This window comes from Kwoniella dendrophila, chromosome 5, assembly GCF_036810415.1.
Source record: "Kwoniella dendrophila CBS 6074 chromosome 5, complete sequence".
Classification (NCBI taxonomy): domain Eukaryota; kingdom Fungi; phylum Basidiomycota; class Tremellomycetes; order Tremellales; family Cryptococcaceae; genus Kwoniella; species Kwoniella dendrophila.
The window spans coordinates 1,000,231-1,019,189 of NC_089480.1; the positions used below are offsets into that span (position 1 = coordinate 1,000,231).

The window sequence follows — 18,959 nt, forward strand, 5'->3', positions numbered from 1 at the left end:
GTTTAATTTGATTATATATACATCACATCATCTCTACACCCTAACGATATTTTGTTTCTCTATTTATCTTTAAGCTTTATTCAGAATCCCATCCTTCGGTATTTCTAATTAATTTATAGAAATATCTAGTAGCGTTTAAATGGCCTTCAAGACTGACTCGCTATTTAAAAAGTGAAGGAACGTCAGTTTCGTAACTTTCACTAGCAAAGTGAGAGCGTTTGAGAAGACTAACCTCATTAACAGTATGCTGATTGAGATTTTCAGTTATTAAAGTAGGTGTAAATCTATATAAACCTTCAGTGACATTCCAGAACCATCTCGTATCGGTATTGGCTATATATTCCATTTCACATAAATCAGCCTTCTCCTTCTTTCTATTATAGTTTCAACATGAAGACTTACCGAACATTGCTGAAGGAGCAGCTACAGTATCACTACCAAATACAGCTTTTGCTGTACCACCTAATAAAGCAAATGATTTTGTTCTATCTGAAGTTATCGGTGCAGGTTCAATTGTTCTTCCATTGACTGAAAGAGTAATATGTGAAGTTGAATTTCCTTTAATATCATGTTTGTCTTCAAATGCAGAAATTGTGTAACCTAATTTTTTGGCAAGTGGTTTGAGTATATGTGTAATATGTTCAAGTGTTTCTTTCACTGATGAAGTAAATGCTATTCTATGATTTATCGTAGCTATAATAAAAAAGTAAAAAACCAATAAACATGTATAGCTAATATACACTTGAATTGCTAAGATAAAAACTCACCATCAACGACTTCAGGTAAAGCATTAACTTTAACACCACCATTGATCAAATCAATAGCTTGTGTAGTAGCTAAGAAACTATTCATTAATCTACTTTCATTGGCTAATTCTTGAGCTAATTTATTCCATTTTCTTGGATCTTTAATTTCACGTTTTAATCCTTTAGGAAATTGCGGTGCATAATCCGCTAAACAGTTAAGATTTTTAAGTAATGGTGATTTGGGCGATAAAGATGGTTTATATGGGTTAGATTCAAGTTCAGAAAGAAGAAGTGAAATTATTCCAACTATTTTGAACCCATTTATTAGTCATAGTCACAGATATTCAAGGGGTTCAAATAGACTCACTAGCTGTATGAGCAGGAGGTACACTAGAATGACCACCAAGAGTTTCAACTTTAACATTTACATTTACCGAACCTTTTTCAGCCATACCAAAACTCGCTACTGTAGCTCCATATTCATGTGAAATTCCAGTAAAACCTTCATCCACAAGGAATGCAATACCATTTTGACCATATCTTTCGAAAATGACATCAGCAATTGGTTTTGCACCTCTATATCCTCCGAGCTAATGAATATGGATATAGACATCAGCTATTTCCCATCTTGGTCATGCAAGATGGACAAACTTACTTCTTCATCGAATCCATTACCTATCAATATAGTTCTTTCAGGTTGATAACCTTCTGTAATCAATCTTTCAATTGCACCATAAATAGCTAATAAAGTATTTTTACAATCTGAAGAACCTCTACCCCAAATCCATGTACCTGGAGTATCTTTTGTACCATTAACAGTAATTTTACCTTCGAAAGGAGGATATGTCCATTGATCTAATGTAGCAGGAAGAACAGGTACAGTATCTAAATGAGCTAATAATAAAATTGGTTTTAAATTTTCATTTTTACCTTTCCATGTAAATAAATTACCATGAACATTTACACTTTCATATTTAATTGGATCTGAAAATAATTTTGAATATTCATATTTTAAATAATGTAGAAAATCATTATGTTTATCAAAAATTGGATCAGAAGCATTTGAAGGAAAATTATCAAATGATTCTGTATTGATTTGGACTGCTTTAGATAATCTTTTAGCAGCTAATTCACCATAAATCTTATCGTTTAAAATATCCCAATCATTTCCTACATTTATAACCGGTGGTTGAATAGGACATTTTGCACTTTCTTTCAATGATAATTCTTCAGTTGAATAAGGTCTGATACCATTGATGGAGATTGGTGAAATGAACGAATAGTATAGAATAACAAGCGATAATGGAATTAAATGCTTGAGGGTTACTCCGAAACGATTTTTAGGTGAGGGAGTAGGGGTCGGGTGGAGAGTAGGGGTAACAAGAGGAAGTTGTTCCCCCTTTTCTGATGTAGACATATTGACACTGCCTTTGAGAATGTAGAGTAGATTGACCAAGAATAAAGATAAAGACGAAAAAGAGGTCATCGAAGAAGAGAATATTACCGTCTAATCTACTCTTCATGCCCAAATGAGGTATGACGGATTTGACCGTTGACTCAAAGTGGTAATCTCTACCGATATGAGCCGAGCCGAGTTCATTCTGTACTAACATACTATCATACTATCATATACCTTTCTCAATCGCTATGCTATGCATCCTGTTCCAGACGATATAGACACAAACTCACATGATATAACATAGGGTGGCTAAGACAAAGCCATAGTATGTATGTTGTGTATGCCTTCTTGCTTGCATTAAACTCAATCCATACATATATGTATATGATTGGAGCGGGGAAATTACCCTATGCAGGTGAAAATCACGTCAAGGTAGTGTACGAGTACTGTAAATCGGAGAAGAGCGATATCTGGCTATCACCATTAATCACACCACAGGTTAGGCCGGGTTGGAATCACATTAAACAGGTAAAGATATAAAGATGATCGTCGTCTAGATAAAATAATACGGATGTGAAATTTATACACATAAGAATTCTTATCTCTCTAATCGTCTCATTGTACTCATCAGCTTTTGTACTTCAGCAACTTCACCACGATGACTGCGGAGAAAGAGCCTTTGATCCTCAATGCCGGTGTAGAAAGGCAAGATGGACTTCCTTCTCCAAATACAACTATCAAGCAAAAACCAAACGCAACAAGAAAACAAGCTGTACTTAGAATTCTACTTGGTATAGTATTCTTCTATGGTTTATACAACTTTGACTTGTCTATCAGTGGAAAACATCAACGAGATGTTCCTACTACAATTGAGGATGAACTGAATCTCAATTCATACTGGAAAGGTATATCTACAAAAGGAATGAAGTTCTCATTACCTCACCCTAACAAGCATCACGGACACGATAGACACCACAAACACCATGACCATGATCATCATCATCATCTACACGGACATATACCGCCTAGAGAAGCTGAAAAGATATTCCTATCTATTCCTAATAATGAAAGTGTTGCAGCGTTAGTTATATGTCTTATTTTACTTGATATCGAATATGCTAATGATCCATTGAGGCTGATGTAAATACATCTCAAATTGGTAATTGATAGTGCATCACATCGATATACAGCTTTTCCACATCGTGCAGGATCAGGATTTGATTTATATTCAGCATTAAATCTGAAAAATGAATGGGAGAAAGAACTCGGTCTGAGAGTTTCAGGTGTTAACGAATTTATATACGATGCTGGATCTTCTGAATCGCAAAATAGAATTAGAAAAGGTGCTGATAAATTAGGTGTTTGGATTGATACTGTATGTGAAAATTTCAGTCAATCTAGTACGATCTGCTATGAATAGATGTTCATCCGTGAACTGATAACGATTATTCAATTTAACAGTATTACCCAATTCTCAATACACCTGTTCACGCTTCAGTGACACTTTTGACTGATCCACCAATCAAAGCTAAATTAAAAGAAGATATTGTCAAAGGTGATCCAGATTCCCAATTAAGAGATGAAGTACCTGTATTTCATGGTTTATCAGCTAGTGGAAACGTAAAAGCAAAATACGTTTATGCAGGTTATGGTAGAAAGAAAGATTTCGAATTATTACAGGAGAAAGGTTAGTTTCAAGCTGAATGACTGCTACAATGGGACGGTGTAGTCGCGATGTAACGCTAATAGCACGACTTGATACTGTAATTTAGGCATTGATTTTAATGGAAAGATCGTCTTGGTGAAATATGGAGGTTCGTTCAGAGGTCTTAAAGTAAAAGGTAAGTTCCAAGTAGCTTTTAACGAGATTGGGGTTGTCATCATGCTCATCTGATATCACCTTCTAGCTGCTCAAGAAGCCGGAGCTGTTGGCGTTATTGTCTTTACCGATCCAAGAGATGACGGTGAGATAACCGAAGAAAATGGTTATGAAGCTTATCCTGGTGGTCCTGCTAGACAAGTAAGTCATTCTTGTAGTAAACGCAAATTTACAATAGGCTGATTCACCCATTTTGTTCCAGCCAAGTAGTGTTCAAAGAGGTAGTGTACAATTCGTGAGTCCTCAACACCTGTTGCCCCATGATCAGAGACTAATGTACTTTTCTGCCTGATAGTTATCTAAATACCCTGGTGATCCCAGTACCCCTGGAGAACCAGCTTATAAGAATGCTACTCGGGTTGAAAGTGGAAGTCAACCTTCTATCCCATCGTGAGCTAACTGGACATTTAACGACCATCCGAGCGAGTCTAAGCTAATATGTACATTGATTGCATCCGCAGCTTGCCAATGTCATATGAAGATGTCATACCCATATTAAAAGCTCTTGAAGGAAAAGGTATCCATGCTTCTGATCTCGGTTCAGACTTTACTGGTGGATTAGAATATTACGGTGTAAATTATTATATTGGTCCTAGTGATGTCGACTTACACCTTGTTAACGAGATGAATGATCGAGTTTTACCTATCTGGAGTGAGTGTTCAATTTTCCAATTTTTCGTTACACAAGCGTTCACCACCAGCAAGAATGCTCATATAGCTTTGAAATTGTAGATACTATGGCAGTCATTCCTGGCCATATCACTGACGAGGTAATCATTCTCGGTAATCATAGAGATGGTAAGTCAGCTTTCATAGCATTAAACAAACAACCCTGTCCAGAGTTAATCTGATAACGTTCATGATCGCAGCCTGGGTACTTGGTGCAGCTGATCCCAGTTCTGGAACCGCTTCACAATACGAAGTTGTGCGAGGACTTGGAGCGTTACTGAAGAAAGGCTGGAAACCACTTCGAACCATTGTCTTGACTAGTTGGGATGCCGAAGAATATGGATTGGTCGGATCAGTTGAATGGGCTGAAGACTTTGGTGACTGGCTTGTCGACAACGGTATGTTTGTTAGACACTACTGGTTTGGTGTACATTAAAGTCATTACTTACCAATTGCGAATCATATGTAGCTGTCGCGTATCTTAATATCGATGGATCAGCTTCCGGATCAAACTTACATGCTTCTGCTTCTCCCGTATGTCTACCCTTCATATACAATCTGTGATTAATTTCAGACCGCTCACAAGTCTAATCTGTATCAGTCAATCGCTTTGGCGTTCAAAGCAGCAGCGGAAGACATTAACTCAAGCTCGGATCCAGAGAGGTCTGTATACGATACACGAAACGATGGGGGCGATTGGAACGCATTCCACGCTGCTATGTTAGACGAAAGTGAACAGTTTGATGATCTAAATTCCGATAAAGGCTCTGGGATTGGTTCACTTGGGTGAGTATTACGCTATCAGTCGTTACTTTAGGAATCGTGCTTATCGTCCTGTAAACAGGTCTGGATCAGACTTCACGCCATTTTTACAAAGATATGGTGTAAGTGGAATGAAGTGAATCATGTGCTTTATAACTCGCTGACACGCGTTATGTATTTCTTGTAGATTGCCGCTAGTGATTTAGGATACAAAGGTTAGCTAATGCACAGTGGAAAGATTCCAATCGTGTAGGCGACTAACACTTTCTTTCTAGGCGGACCTAAAGATGCCGTATACCATTATCACTCAGTATACGATTCTCATACTTGGCAGGCTAAGTGAGTCCAGTAGAGTCTTTACATGGTCTTCGTGGGACGTCAGTCTGCTTATACAGTTCCAATATACTAGATATGGCGACATCGGCTTCCACAGACATACAGATGCTGCTAAAGTCATTGGACTTCTAAGTGAGTCTTTACAAGTTGCCGAGATGATTGATCAAACTAACAAGGTGGTTTAGCCTTGAGATTAGCTGATACGGTGATCTTACCGTTAAATACTACTCAATACGCTAGAGATTTGGGATATTACCTTGAAAAGTAAATCCTATCTTATAAACAAAACCTCAATACTAACGGGAAATGCTAGATGAGCTGACGATTTTGATCAATGCATAGGGTCGAAGCTATTGTCAAATCAGTATCAATTGATGATTTCATCAATTTCGATACACTTTCTTCATCAATCGAATCAGTTCAAAAAGCATCTTCAAAATTGGACGTAAGAAGGGAAAAATTGATTGAGAAATTAAGACAATCATTACCCAAACCCAAATTTGAAGATTCAGATCAATATTTCTTCTCGATACTAATCGGTAAAGGGTGCCACAGTAATACAAAAGGTAAAAATGACCAAATTCAATTATGGGAACAAGAACAATCCTCAGAACAAGTTGATCATTTCCCATTCCCCAATATACCTAAACCCAAATTACCTGATTTTGAGAAATTGAAAGAGATTAAGAAAATCTTAAAAGAGATCAGAATCGTCAACAAGAAATTACAACATTTCGAACAAGGTTTCATCTCTGAAAAAGGATTAAAAGTAAGTCTACCGCAACTCACTAAAACGAGCTTTTCAATTTTTGCTTGAACCTCACGCTATATGATTTGACCCTATATATCGCGTTATAAATCTCTCAGCTAACATACTTTGTCAATTCATATAGAATCGAGAATGGTACAAACACAAAGTCACTGCACCTGGTTTATGGTTAGGCTACGGGGCAACTACTTTCCCTTCCATAACTGAAGCAATCACAATCGATAAATCATTTACTTTAGCACAAAAAGAAGTTGAAGAAGTGGCTGAGTTGTTGAATACCGTAGCTCAGAGATTATCAGCTTAATCCTCGATTGAACATGGCCTAATCAATGATTTTGGCTTGTTTGTCAGAGATACTGTAAGGAGAAATGAGAAGCAGAAATGGTAATGAGATGAATCTAGCAGAAAAACTAGTCGAAAATGTCTTATACAAAATTGAAATGCATTATTTGATTATTTTACTTGAGGTTCCCCTTATATGAAACGACAACCAGTCCAAGCAGAACCCCATATTTACGCTTTCTTTCCTTTCTTTTTACTTGATTTAACTTTGATCTCAGTTCCTGAAGCTTCACCACCACTTGTTACTTCACCACCTGAAGTAGCTTGTAATTCATTATCCGAAGTAATATTTCCTGATTTATTGTTTTTCTTTTTCAATTTTGATGATCTATTTTTTAAATGTGATTCAGGAATCCATTCTTCTTCATATGGTTTAACATTTGGATAAACTGATTTATCTTCTGAAGCTACAACAGCTTTAACTTTTCTTTGCTGTTGTTTAGTCTTTTTTGTTGGTGTAGGTGCAAAGAATTGTTGATAGATTGCATAAGCTCCACCTAATAAAGCTGTAGATAAAACTAAATATAAAAATAATAATCCTGGATCAAACCATGTAGAAGTAGGTTCAACAATTGATACAGTTTGATTCATTGCTGTAATTTGATGTGGTACTTGAGCAGATTTTACAACATCAGAAGAAGAATCAATAAGGTTAACCCATACCGTTAATCCTAGTTCTTGTGGTTTGAATCTAATCAAGATGATAGAAAGATATTTGTCAGCTTCAATCCGATAAGATTTGACGCAGATGCTCTTTCCTTCGAAGTATCCTACTTTGCTCTTCGTTTAGTCTCATGGTTACCGACTCTCCCGGTTCTTTTAAAGCCCTCATACGCTGTGCTTTGTGATTTCCACCCGGTTTAAAATCTAATTGGCATATCAGGAAAGGAAGAAGCATGGGATCGATAGATTGATTGATATAACCAGAATGGGTTTATATCGGTGAGAAGAATATGATTATTCACTCACTCGGAATAAACTTGATAAGGAGCACTTAGATTACTTCCAGCAACTATAGGTACATTGTATTTGAGTGTTGAAACATTTTTGACCTATGTCCAAGAGTCACATTTATTGGTCTTATCAGTACATCATCTTATTTGTGATTCCATTCACTGTCACACGACATTATCCACCATGAACTCACAGTGGCCCAATGATTGTTTACATCATGATAACTTGCTGAAGCAGAAACTAAAGTATAATTCTTTTTACCTTGATTTGCTAAATGAATTAAAAGTCCATTTTGTTCACCGTTAACGACGACTATACAAGTTAAGTATATTCAGGTATCTTTAGCTTTTGATCTTCTTGGGAAAAGGTTTCTAAGATGAGCTTCACTTACGTCCAAATGGATTGGTGTCAGGGAAAGAAGCTGTAACCTGAACGTCGTCTTCGGCTGTGTGAGAGAAAATACCTGCATTTTGAGTCGATATTAGCTAATACATCTTGGAGAATGTGAAAGCTAATCATGACTGACCCATTTTATCGATATTGAATGATTATTTGTGATTAAGGTAGATGAACAAATGAAAGATAAAGATAACGTATATAACCGGACTAAACATTAATATGATGTGCTTCGCTGTCATATCATCTCCACACTCACTATAACCATACCTCTTTAATCTGGATTCCCTTTTGCATCATGAGGGTTATTACTTATACATATCCAGGCACGTGCCAGTATACCAGAATAACGATATTGCCGTCAATATGTGGATGTGGCAAAGCTATAAGGGGTTTCTTTCCGACGGAGTGAATAGTAAATACTGAATAAATGTTGACAATAAAGTTTATCTCGAGACCGAAGGTCAATGCACTGATTGTTAAGTTAAGCTCTTTATAATCGCATAAATGCCTTTCAACCATAAATCATGCTTCTTCTTCTTCGCTTGTAACAATCACAAAAGGTATAACGTCAAATGAGACAGAAATGATACTAGAGAAAAATGAGAATGATGAAGCTCATGAGCTCATGACATCACCTCAATCATTAAATCAAGGTCTTTCATTACCTACTAGATCAGCAAGTGTTAAATCCTTTCAAAATGATCACGAGGCTGGTACTGGAACTTCGGTTCCAAATGGATCTCAACATCAAAACGGTGAGAGTAGTCTGGTGAGGAAAGACAGCTTGGAAGATACAAAGTCATTTGTAAGTTCATTCTTCGTTATTAGAAATACATTATACATATAGAAGATTAACATGTTTCCATATTATATTATATTAGTATGGTGTAAATAGACCAACTTCACCACCTTCATCTTCTACAGGGAGACCATCATCAGCATTATCAAAAAATACACAAACTGATCAAAATAGTAGAATCAGGTCATCATCAATAAATTCCAATTCATCTTCAGTTATATCACCAACATCACGTGGTAATATACCATTACCTACTCCAAAAGGTTTTTTGTCACCTAAAAAACCGAATTTAGCTTTAAGACTAGAGAAAAGGAAAGAACGTAATAAAAATTATTTATCTTTTTCAAGTTCAAGAAGTCCAAATCCCAATATACAAGAAAACGAAGAATACTCCATGGATAATGATAACAATAATCATAATGATAATATTGAATTAATTTCGAGTAATAGATCAACTTCTTCACCTTTAGGGCAAGTTGAAGAAGAGGAAAGGGTACCAGATACTTTCGCAGGGACGGCTTTGAAATTATCAGAATTAGAAAATAATAGTGGTGATAACCATTATCAGCAGCATCAGGAAAACAAAAGACAGTCAAAGAAGAAACCTTCCGATCTATCCATATCATTGAACGATACAATTCCCAATAACAATCTGAATCAAGGTTGGGACAGATCAATAGGTAGATCAGTGACTGAAATGTCAACACCACCTAGAACAGCTGAAAGTGAGTTATCTTCTGATGAATTGGTGAATAGACAAGAAAGAGAAAGGAACCAGAGCGATGATCAAAATGCAGGCAGGATTATGGATTTAGAAAAAGGACAAATTGAAATAAATAGAATATCACCTAAATCGAGGAAATCCTGGAACCCTAAATCCAAATCAAGATCGACCTCCCCGACGAAGTACAACAATAATGATAATGACAGTAATGTTCATGGGAGAAGAAAATATGTAACTTATGAGAATGATAATCCTTTAACAAGCTTTTGGTGGAATGGCAGATTGATAACGGGTGGTGATCATTGGTATTCTATGATATTTGTTATAGTTATTTTGTTAGGTATATCAGGTGTTTGGATTGGTACAACTGGTGTTTGGTTATGGGTACATGGTAGAGAATATGGTTTAGTAAAAGGTGGTGGAATAGCTATTAATATTATCTTTGTGTGAGTTGCGTAGAGAACATTATATTGATCTGGCTATCCATTTCTAAAGCTATATTTCTGACGGTCAACTAATCATACCACTCTTTTTAGCTACTTATTCGGTATCACTTCTAGCTCTTTAATTGCTTCAGCATTTAGAGATCCGGGTAAGCTGTATGAACGTCACGAGTGATATCGCAGCAGCTCATATCGTCTTCTCTTTAAAGGTATTATACCGCGGAAACTTGATCCTGATCCACCAACTCATCAAACTGAGGATTACTGGGAAGCATGGCCAAGAGAATTGACAGTGAATAACGGAAAGTAAGCTATTGGCATGTTATGGGTTCGGTCGATATCCATAGCTGATTCTGAAAACCTACAGAATAACCGTGAAGTACTGCGAGACATGTCAAAGTTACAGACCACCTAGAAGTTCTCATTGTCGATTGGTAAGCCGGCAATTTCGGCTTTTATGGAATTCAGCTAATGTTTGCGCTTTTGCAGTGTGGGAACTGTGTTGATGGAATAGGTAAGCTGGCCTTTTCGTGACATTTCGAGATAGCGCATTCAGCTGATAGTCCGTCAAAATTTAGATCATCATTGCTCCTATCTACATTCTTGCGTAGGAAAGAGGAACTACTTTTCATTTTTGGTATTACTCGTCTCTGCTGTAAGTGAATTGTTTTTTTCTTCATTATTTTTACTGAGTCTTTCCCGTATATTTCGCTAACACTCGTACTTTATCTATTTAGACAATAGCAGATATATACATAATAGTATTTTCAGCTATTCACTTTTCCTTACTCTGTCATCATGATCATATTTCTTTCGGCAAAGCTTTATCTGAATCACCTGGTGCAGCAGTCAGCTTTCTGCTAGGTGTATTTTTGACGTTTCCCATACTGTTTCTATCATGGTATCATTGCAGAGTGAGTCATTTTGTGATCAGCTTCACATGATCCGGTCCGCTGATTTGGTTACCTTAGTTACTATTGTATAACTTGACAACGGTCGAACAGGTAAGTTCAACTGTACTCGATCACGTCGGAAAGAACGTTCAGCTTACATGCGATTGGCACGATAGATAAGAGCAAATACCTCGAATAGTTTATTCGTTACATCAAATAGACCAGATAATCCATTCGCATCAAATAGTTTATTTGATAATGTTATATTAGCTTCAATCGGTAGACCACAATTCCCAAGTTGGATAGACGCCAATGGATTTGAAGAAACTGATAAAAGGGAAGTCAATCCTGCTTTAATCAATTTGAATTGGGTCAGAGAAAGAGAAGGTATACAAGGTGCTTTTTGATACCATGACATAAAACGTAAAATACTAGAGGTAATAATATAAACATACATAGTTGTATAATACATGTTCGATCATTTTTCATTTTTTTGATCCCGATCAAGAAACAGATATATACATGCATATAAATCTTTTTCTTTTCTTCTGATTGCGTATACTATTTTTAATACAAGTATATTCATTCCCTCTTGACCAAATCGTTACAACGAAGTTTCATCATGCGAGAATCACTGATTAATTACCTTGACCATTATTTGTACCTTCCCTATAAGGTTGTAAACCAGCTTGCTCTCTTACAGCAACAGCTAAAGAAGACCAATCCTGTGAAGGGCCACCTAATTCTTTTGATCTTTCCATATTCTTTTTAGCCAATTCTATAGTTGGTAGAGGTACTTGTTTTCCTGTTAGATCTTTACCTAAAGAAATCATATTTCTTGCATCTGTAGGGGTTAACATTAAAAATGCTCTATAGTAAGCATTTCGACTAGTTTTCTATAGTTGTCTGCATATTTAGAATAACATACCTTTTAATCCACCATCAACACTAAAACCTCCTCCAGATGGGAATAATCCTTTTGAAATGGTACTTGAATATGCGAGTAGAGGTGGTGCAGGGACGAATTGCTCTGAATAAGAGATTACGAGAAAGTTTCAATGTCAGCACAGATATTATCAGAATTGTAGCCTATACCCATCTCAGATGCTTTGGATTGTTACTGAATTACTTACCCAAGAAATTGTTGAATACTTCAGGATCTAGACCAATTGAATCACCCAAAGCATAAGATTCAGATAATAATTGAATCCATCCGATTAATACCATATTTCCCATTGACTTTAATGCGGTTGCTAAAAGAAAGAATTTATGAATAGATTGATCAGAAACAACGTATGTTAATATGACGAAGATAATCAAAATATTGATCCTTTGAACTCAACATACCTTTTGTAACATCTTCACCAACATCAACAGATCTATTACCAATTGCAGGAATCAACAAAGATTTAAGTTTCTCTTTGATTTCTTTTGGTCCAGATAAAACCAATAACAATTTTGCAGATTCTGCCATTGGTGGTCTACCAAATACAGGTGAAGCGATATATACAGATCCAACAGATTTAGCTTGTTCTGCTAGTTTACCTATTAAAAATCATTTGAAGTAATTTATTAAAATTTTGATTAGACATGATATTCTACTTGCTATATAACTCAGGTAAGAAGAGGAGTACAGTACATATAACATACCACTTGTAATAGCTTTTAAACTACTTTGATCAACAAAAACAACCGGTTCATTCTTGTTTTTAGCAGCTTTGAATAAATTTTCGTAAACTCCTTGAGCAGCATCATCATCAATTAACATTGTGAATATAATATTTGATTCTTTAACTACTTCTTCAAGTTCTTCTGCAAAGTTAACTTTATTGGAATTCTTATCTTGTTTAAATGGATCATATTTCGATTTTGATCTATTCCATATAGTTAAGTTATCTAAATGATTTTCTACGATGTATTTTAACAGGTTCTTGGATATTTGAGAACCCATATTACCTAGTCCGATATAACCTATTTTAGGTTTATCAAATACTGATAAGGCTGAAGATGACATTGTTGATATTGATATATATATATCTGATTGAGCTTAAGATGCAGCAAGCTGTATTTGTGTAAATTCTGCTTGGCAAGATAATAAGTTCAGTTGAATGTTGTGAGTTTATGAAATAGGTGTTTTGAGCTTTTAGATTTACACCTGTCTTTTATATATTATAATATCAACTCAGATCAGGAGGGAAGCAAAGTATAACTACTTAATGACTAATCCTCTGAGTCGATAATTTGAGTATTTTATATCGGATAATGTAATGTAGGAAACAGAGTAGTCTAGCTCAAAGGGAATTATTGATAATCAATCATCAAGGTATTCGAAATTCTACACATGAATTGTAGCTATATTTAGCTTATAGGTCATCAACTGTATTTGACTTATCTTTTAATCTTATCGTCGGTACTCCGTCTTAACTCATATCCGGCGGAACAATGATGATGATGATGACCGAGGTATTCACCATTCCTTGTAGTTAGTTATTTCGAATTCATCTTTTGTTCGGCCAACTATGTTTTCGAATTTAATGTTAGTAGTCTATTTATACCACATAAAACCGAATTATCATGTTCTCTTCACCTCTTAGATCACCTAAACCTCATCTTCAACAAGATCCACAGGATGTATCGCCTCTTTTAACGGCCGAACTTGCTATTGAGTTGTAAGTGGTTTCGTCCGTAACAGAGCGCTCTTCTGCTAATGTACATATGGTCGTTGTTGTACCGGTTCGATGACAGCAATTCACTCAAAGCACCTAGAGGATGTCCTGAAGGAATATACATAACACCGTCTAAAGAAGGGATACTGAAGTGGAATGGAGTATTCTTCGTACACCGAGGTGAGTAGAAGTAGGTCCGTGCGACTTTGATGATTACCTCATAGAAGGCCGACATGATCACGAAAGTTGTTACTTATGATTACCTATGCAGTATGCTGATACGGTGTACTGGCTTCCAATGTCATAGGTCCATATGTGGGATCGATACTACGTTTCACGATACTATTTCCATTTACATATCCCCAAAATGGACCAACGTTGAGATTTGATTCTGATGTATTTCACCGTAAGATATTGTATTCAGTCTTACAACTATGATATTCTCAGAGCATGAGCTCACCATCAAACAATCTTCCAGCTATGGTTGACCCAAAGACAAAAATATGGCATGCCCGAGGTAGATTATCGCAATGGAGGTAAGTCAGCTATTATATACACAAGAGTTTGCAATATGTATACAAGCTGATATAAATATCTTAGTCCACGTGTCGATCATATATCCCACTTATTACATTCCTTGAAAAAGAGTTTTAAGAGTAAAGATTTAGATAGTATACAAGAGGATGAAGCTGTAAACAAGCAAGTGTGGTCGTGAGTGTCTTAGTCAAGCTTCTCCGGGCAAACCAGCTATCGTCTTTGGCTTCACGTGCAGCTCATTTGTAAAATATGCTATTTTAGACTCTACAACCACTCTCGTCAGACATTCTTATCTTTAACTTCTCAGCGATCATTACAATCGTCCTCACGTTCAACCTTATTTCCAGGTGAATATCCTGCACCTCCATCACCAACCAGAACAAGAAAGATCTCGGGTCAAAGTATGACTGAAGAGTTGGGTAAACAAGCTATCAAGTTTAAAGAGATTGATAGGGATGAAGAAATTATGTTATGGAATGACTTGAAGAAGAGCATATCAGGATGATCTCATATTTATCATTCAGCTTTTCTCGGTTATTATGTATATGTCATCTAATAATTTTGTATGTATGTACTAACGACGATTTACGAGCAAGCTGTATTCCATGTAACATTTCCTTTTGTACATACCCGTATACATACATACATACTGCACATAGAAGAATTCTGACTTATTTGGAACCAAACATACCATCTTCATATCTTACGTATCTTGCTGTTCATACCGGTTTCGGCTGGATTCCGGCGTTTCCAGACTTGCCGGATCAAGTAATTTGAGTGTCATCTTCTATTCCCGATTTGTTCGGATATACAGTCAAGGAGGCGATATGATATCATCAGTTCAATTCAGTTGACAACGTTTTAGATAGATCATCTATTATCATCAATAAAAATAGAGCAGATTTGTATACGACATCACGATACTTGAATATATATATAACTTGGCTCTCGAATTCATCTCTCACAAACACTGAAATCTACAAATCGATAATCGTAAACAATGGCAACAAGTAATATCAAGCTTCATCCACCATCAACAAGTGATTCATCACTTTCAGAAGGCGTGTTCGATAGAAGTTGGTTTATGGGTAAATGGGGTGTAGCGTGGAGTACTTTACCTATGTGGAAGGTGAATCAATCGATAAAACCAATAAGTCCGAGAAGACCTAAGCTGACCTTGCCTATCTACCTAATGGGATGTTATAGGGAAAGAAAGGTTAGTCAAGCATACTCAATTACTTTTAAATCATGGGAGATTGGTTGGAAGTCATTCGGCCACTGATTCTTCTCCATTTCATTCAGATGTCACAATCACCTATACACCAATAGCAGGCACAGACAAATATACCAAGTTTGAAGATTTAGTGGAATACAAGAAAGAATCTGCTACGGAGGATAGTAAACCAAGTACCGGTAAGTCCCAAAATAACAGTTTTAGATATTACAGAAATACACAAGCTTATATGACCTGATATATATAGTCAAAGGAGTTGATACCCTTACTCCCGGGTAAGCCAATTCATATTATGTGTGAAATAGTAATCAGACATTACTTACCTCCCTTCGATTTCTTGTTTAGTACAAATGCCGCTACATTCGATTGGCAAGGGTCTTCCTACTTGTTCTTCGTTCATTCACATTGGGAAGTGTTGGGGTATGGTAAGGATGAAGCAAACGGATTAGAATGGGCAGTCACCTGTAATTTTGGTCTCCACAATAACGGGTTTTGATATTGCTGCCAGTTGCAACATATCACGCTGATACTCCCTGTTCTCTTGTATCAACTTAGTCTTCTCCAGAACTCTCTTCACTCCAGCAGGAATTGATATCTATCTTCGAACTTCACCCAATACTTCTCTTGCAGCTTCAAAAGACAAATCTATAAGGGCAGAGCTTCTGAAGAATATAGTTACTGCTGTTAACAGTATAGAAGAAGGTGGTATAAGTAAATTAGCTGAAGGAGGATTTGAAGTTCCAGGAATAGTATAAGACAGCTCAAAAGTTTCATTCTCAAATTTGTAAGATACCGTCATCTTGTTGTATACATAGTATAGATTTTACAATGCATAGCGATCAATGGCTTTTTTGTGATGTGATTTACACCTTTAACTCCCCAAGAAAGGCCTTGAGTTACCTCCACTTTTCATGTCCACTCGCATCCAACTATAAGAGCGTCATATCTCCGTAAAAACAGCGAAACCTTTCAAATCAGCTCCATCGTCAGAAAGACTATATTCAGTCAGTGTATAATAGGCAGCTCAAACGTCATGAAGTAATCTAACATCGTTCTATCAATTCGCTTCACGGGTGGTGTCCATTGCTAAGAGCGAGAAAAAAACAAACAACGAAGAAGATGACAACTGTACTTCGGAATCTACCTAAAGTAGGGGAAGACATATCAGCTTGGAAGATCATTGACGTTGAGAGGCTAGAACTAGAGAAGAGAAAAGGACCAACATTACCTGAACCGTATGAGTGAGTGTAACCTTCATATTTCTTTGCTCATTTTCTTATCAGTTATATCGACACACGAGCTAAAGCTTTCTCGACATACAGAGTTGTAGTTGCTCCACAATGGAACGGATTATGGTATGTCTCTTTCAGATCGCAATGTGAACATCCGAAACTCATTATCACGTAGCGGATCAGACATGCATATTTACTTGACAGCTATGGTGAGCTCTGATTTCTGCCAAATTCATCATCAAATATATGTCATTAATAGACAATGATCAAAGCTGACAATATAGCATTATTCAGCTTGGGGAAGAAAAGATGAAAGCACCATTTGTTCTAGGTCACGAAGCTTCAGGGATAGTGGTAGAAGTGGGAACGGGCGTTATTACTTTAAAAGCTGGAGACAAAATTGCTTTGGAGGTATGTTCACTATCTTCGCTTCAGCCCTACTGTATGCTCCAACGAAATAGAGTCATGTGAAGCCAGCTAATCTACTTGGTCTTACTGTCAAATAGCCTGGAGAAGGTTGTGGGAGATGTGAAGATTGTAAAAAGGGAGCTTGTGAGTCGTTCATGTCAAATTTTGTTAACCATTTATATGAAAGAGCTTTGAAGCTGACCAATCTGTTTGGGGTATCTAGATAATCATTGCGAAAATATGAAATTCGCCGCTGCAGATGGAAGAAATGGGACTTTACAAGGGCTGTACAAACTACCAGTAGATCTGTATGTCCATTGTTCATCCTCCAATGTTAAAGCCGGTATATCTTTTGACGATCACGATATAGTTGTTACAAACTGCCTGATGTAAGTTGAATGATAGCTTTTTAAGACCATCGCAATATGCTAAGAAAGCTTGACCAAAATCACTATAACAACAGAATATCTCACTGGAAGAAGGTGCTCTAGTAAGTCATTCATCTATCATATACGGCTTTATAAACTTCAAGCATCCTTCTTGCTTATAAGTACTATTATGGATCGCTAGATTGAGCCGCTCGCAGTCGCTGTCAATGCTATAACGAATATTGCCAATCTACCCCATTCCGCAAATATCGTTGTGTTTGGCGCAGGTCCAGTCGGCTTATTGTGAGTCTTCCAAGTATGACTGTGTTCAGAGTTTTTTATTCACTGATATTACTCCTCATCAACTCCGATAGAATCATGGCAGTAGCAAAATCTTTAGGTGCAAGACGAATTATATCTGTAGACGTTCAGCAAGAAAGATTGGAATTTGCCAAATCTTACGTAGCTACTGATATTCATCTAGCATCAGAATCAAAGAAAGGTGAAACGAAAGAAGAATACTCGGAACGTCATGTAAGTCAAACATACAGAGATCATTGGAATGATTATATTGATACTGATATTTTTTCGTCATCTCTATTTTATACGCTATCATCCGCCAGGCTGAGATAATCAGGAGAAATCTAGGAATTACTGATAGGGGGTTGGAAGCTATTGATGTTGTCATTGATTGCTCAGCTGCCGAAGTATGTATGCAAACTGGATTATGGATACTGAAAAGGAAAGGTACCTATGTTCAGGTAAGCTATACATCAAGTACTCATGTTATACGAGAAAGCTAATTGCCACGAAATCCTTTTTTCTGGAACAGGTTGGATGTGGTCCGCTATATGTGAAATTGCCAATGAGGATCATAGCAGATAGAGAATTAACTGTGAAAGGATGTTTTAGAGTAAGTCATTCAATCACAATTCTCAGAAGTTGATCACACATCCTCCTTGGTATGGAATGGTAACAATTCGAATACTGGCAGTATGGCCCAGGGGTTTATACAATGGCCATTGACCTAGTTTCGAGAGGTTTGATTGATTTGAAGTCTCTTATTACTCATAAGTGAGTTTAGTGAGATTCAGTCGGATTCAAAATATTGCAAAAATTGCTAATACAGACTGTCGAAAAGGTATAAATGGGAAGATGCTGTCAAAGCCTTTGAAGCTACCAAAGCGGGTAAAGGTGAAGATGGTAAGATGGCGATAAAAGTGATGAGCAAGTATACTTCCTTCTACAACGCCTTCGAAGAGGTTCACGAGGCTGACTCGAAGTAATATAGTTGGTCCACCACTACGAGGATGAATGAAGGTGACAGTGGTAGTTCTCTACATATGGTTACTTGAGATATATGTTAAAGCAGTTTGGGTTTCGATCATCGAAAAGGATGA

At 36.7% G+C, this 18,959-nt stretch overlaps 8 protein-coding genes across 8 annotated transcripts; 5 read left to right on the forward strand and 3 right to left on the reverse strand.

Moving 5' to 3' along the window:
• Positions 1–76: 76 nt before the first annotated feature.
• L201_004214 (uncharacterized protein) lies at positions 77–2,163 on the reverse strand (the record flags this gene model as incomplete). Its single annotated transcript, XM_066219959.1, has 6 exons — positions 77–160; positions 233–333; positions 403–693; positions 768–1,052; positions 1,114–1,336; positions 1,402–2,163. 6 exons carry the CDS (start codon positions 2,161–2,163, stop codon positions 77–79), a joined length of 1,746 nt encoding a protein of 581 aa, XP_066076056.1.
• Positions 2,164–2,803: 640 nt separating this feature from the next.
• Positions 2,804–6,864, forward strand: L201_004215 (uncharacterized protein; the record flags this gene model as incomplete). Its single annotated transcript, XM_066219960.1, has 19 exons — positions 2,804–3,225; positions 3,316–3,520; positions 3,607–3,832; positions 3,918–3,986; positions 4,053–4,165; positions 4,227–4,259; positions 4,320–4,414; positions 4,486–4,676; positions 4,757–4,822; positions 4,894–5,091; positions 5,163–5,227; positions 5,295–5,479; positions 5,538–5,577; positions 5,643–5,670; positions 5,731–5,794; positions 5,865–5,923; positions 5,977–6,055; positions 6,134–6,560; positions 6,685–6,864. The coding sequence occupies 19 exons, from the start codon at positions 2,804–2,806 to the stop codon at positions 6,862–6,864; spliced, it is 2,745 nt and encodes a 914-aa protein (XP_066076057.1).
• Positions 6,865–7,073: 209 nt separating this feature from the next.
• On the reverse strand, positions 7,074–8,386 carry L201_004216 (uncharacterized protein; the record flags this gene model as incomplete). The annotated part of the gene is made up of 5 exons (XM_066219961.1): positions 7,074–7,593; positions 7,872–7,954; positions 8,050–8,168; positions 8,248–8,319; positions 8,383–8,386. 5 exons carry the CDS (start codon positions 8,384–8,386, stop codon positions 7,074–7,076), a joined length of 798 nt encoding a protein of 265 aa, XP_066076058.1.
• Positions 8,387–8,838: 452 nt separating this feature from the next.
• Positions 8,839–11,521, forward strand: L201_004217 (uncharacterized protein; the record flags this gene model as incomplete). Its single annotated transcript, XM_066219962.1, has 10 exons — positions 8,839–9,060; positions 9,137–10,224; positions 10,315–10,370; positions 10,431–10,527; positions 10,589–10,655; positions 10,711–10,735; positions 10,800–10,876; positions 10,959–11,135; positions 11,193–11,225; positions 11,291–11,521. The coding sequence occupies 10 exons, from the start codon at positions 8,839–8,841 to the stop codon at positions 11,519–11,521; spliced, it is 2,073 nt and encodes a 690-aa protein (XP_066076059.1).
• Positions 11,522–11,752: 231 nt separating this feature from the next.
• L201_004218 (uncharacterized protein) lies at positions 11,753–13,128 on the reverse strand (the record flags this gene model as incomplete). The annotated part of the gene is made up of 5 exons (XM_066219963.1): positions 11,753–11,958; positions 12,043–12,144; positions 12,248–12,367; positions 12,462–12,659; positions 12,765–13,128. The coding sequence occupies 5 exons, from the start codon at positions 13,126–13,128 to the stop codon at positions 11,753–11,755; spliced, it is 990 nt and encodes a 329-aa protein (XP_066076060.1).
• A 560-nt stretch (positions 13,129–13,688) lies between these two features.
• L201_004219 (uncharacterized protein) lies at positions 13,689–14,822 on the forward strand (the record flags this gene model as incomplete). The annotated part of the gene is made up of 6 exons (XM_066219964.1): positions 13,689–13,783; positions 13,860–13,960; positions 14,088–14,186; positions 14,259–14,316; positions 14,381–14,491; positions 14,579–14,822. 6 exons carry the CDS (start codon positions 13,689–13,691, stop codon positions 14,820–14,822), a joined length of 708 nt encoding a protein of 235 aa, XP_066076061.1.
• A 495-nt stretch (positions 14,823–15,317) lies between these two features.
• Positions 15,318–16,306, forward strand: L201_004220 (uncharacterized protein; the record flags this gene model as incomplete). Its single annotated transcript, XM_066219965.1, has 6 exons — positions 15,318–15,446; positions 15,524–15,533; positions 15,620–15,730; positions 15,799–15,826; positions 15,897–16,015; positions 16,107–16,306. The coding sequence occupies 6 exons, from the start codon at positions 15,318–15,320 to the stop codon at positions 16,304–16,306; spliced, it is 597 nt and encodes a 198-aa protein (XP_066076062.1).
• Positions 16,307–16,670: 364 nt separating this feature from the next.
• Positions 16,671–18,873, forward strand: L201_004221 (uncharacterized protein; the record flags this gene model as incomplete). Its single annotated transcript, XM_066219966.1, has 15 exons — positions 16,671–16,792; positions 16,874–16,906; positions 16,959–16,992; positions 17,078–17,194; positions 17,290–17,335; positions 17,415–17,499; positions 17,562–17,580; positions 17,655–17,681; positions 17,762–17,862; positions 17,934–18,093; positions 18,183–18,320; positions 18,392–18,472; positions 18,554–18,633; positions 18,701–18,762; positions 18,851–18,873. 15 exons carry the CDS (start codon positions 16,671–16,673, stop codon positions 18,871–18,873), a joined length of 1,128 nt encoding a protein of 375 aa, XP_066076063.1.
• Between the last annotated feature and the right edge of the window lie 86 nt (positions 18,874–18,959).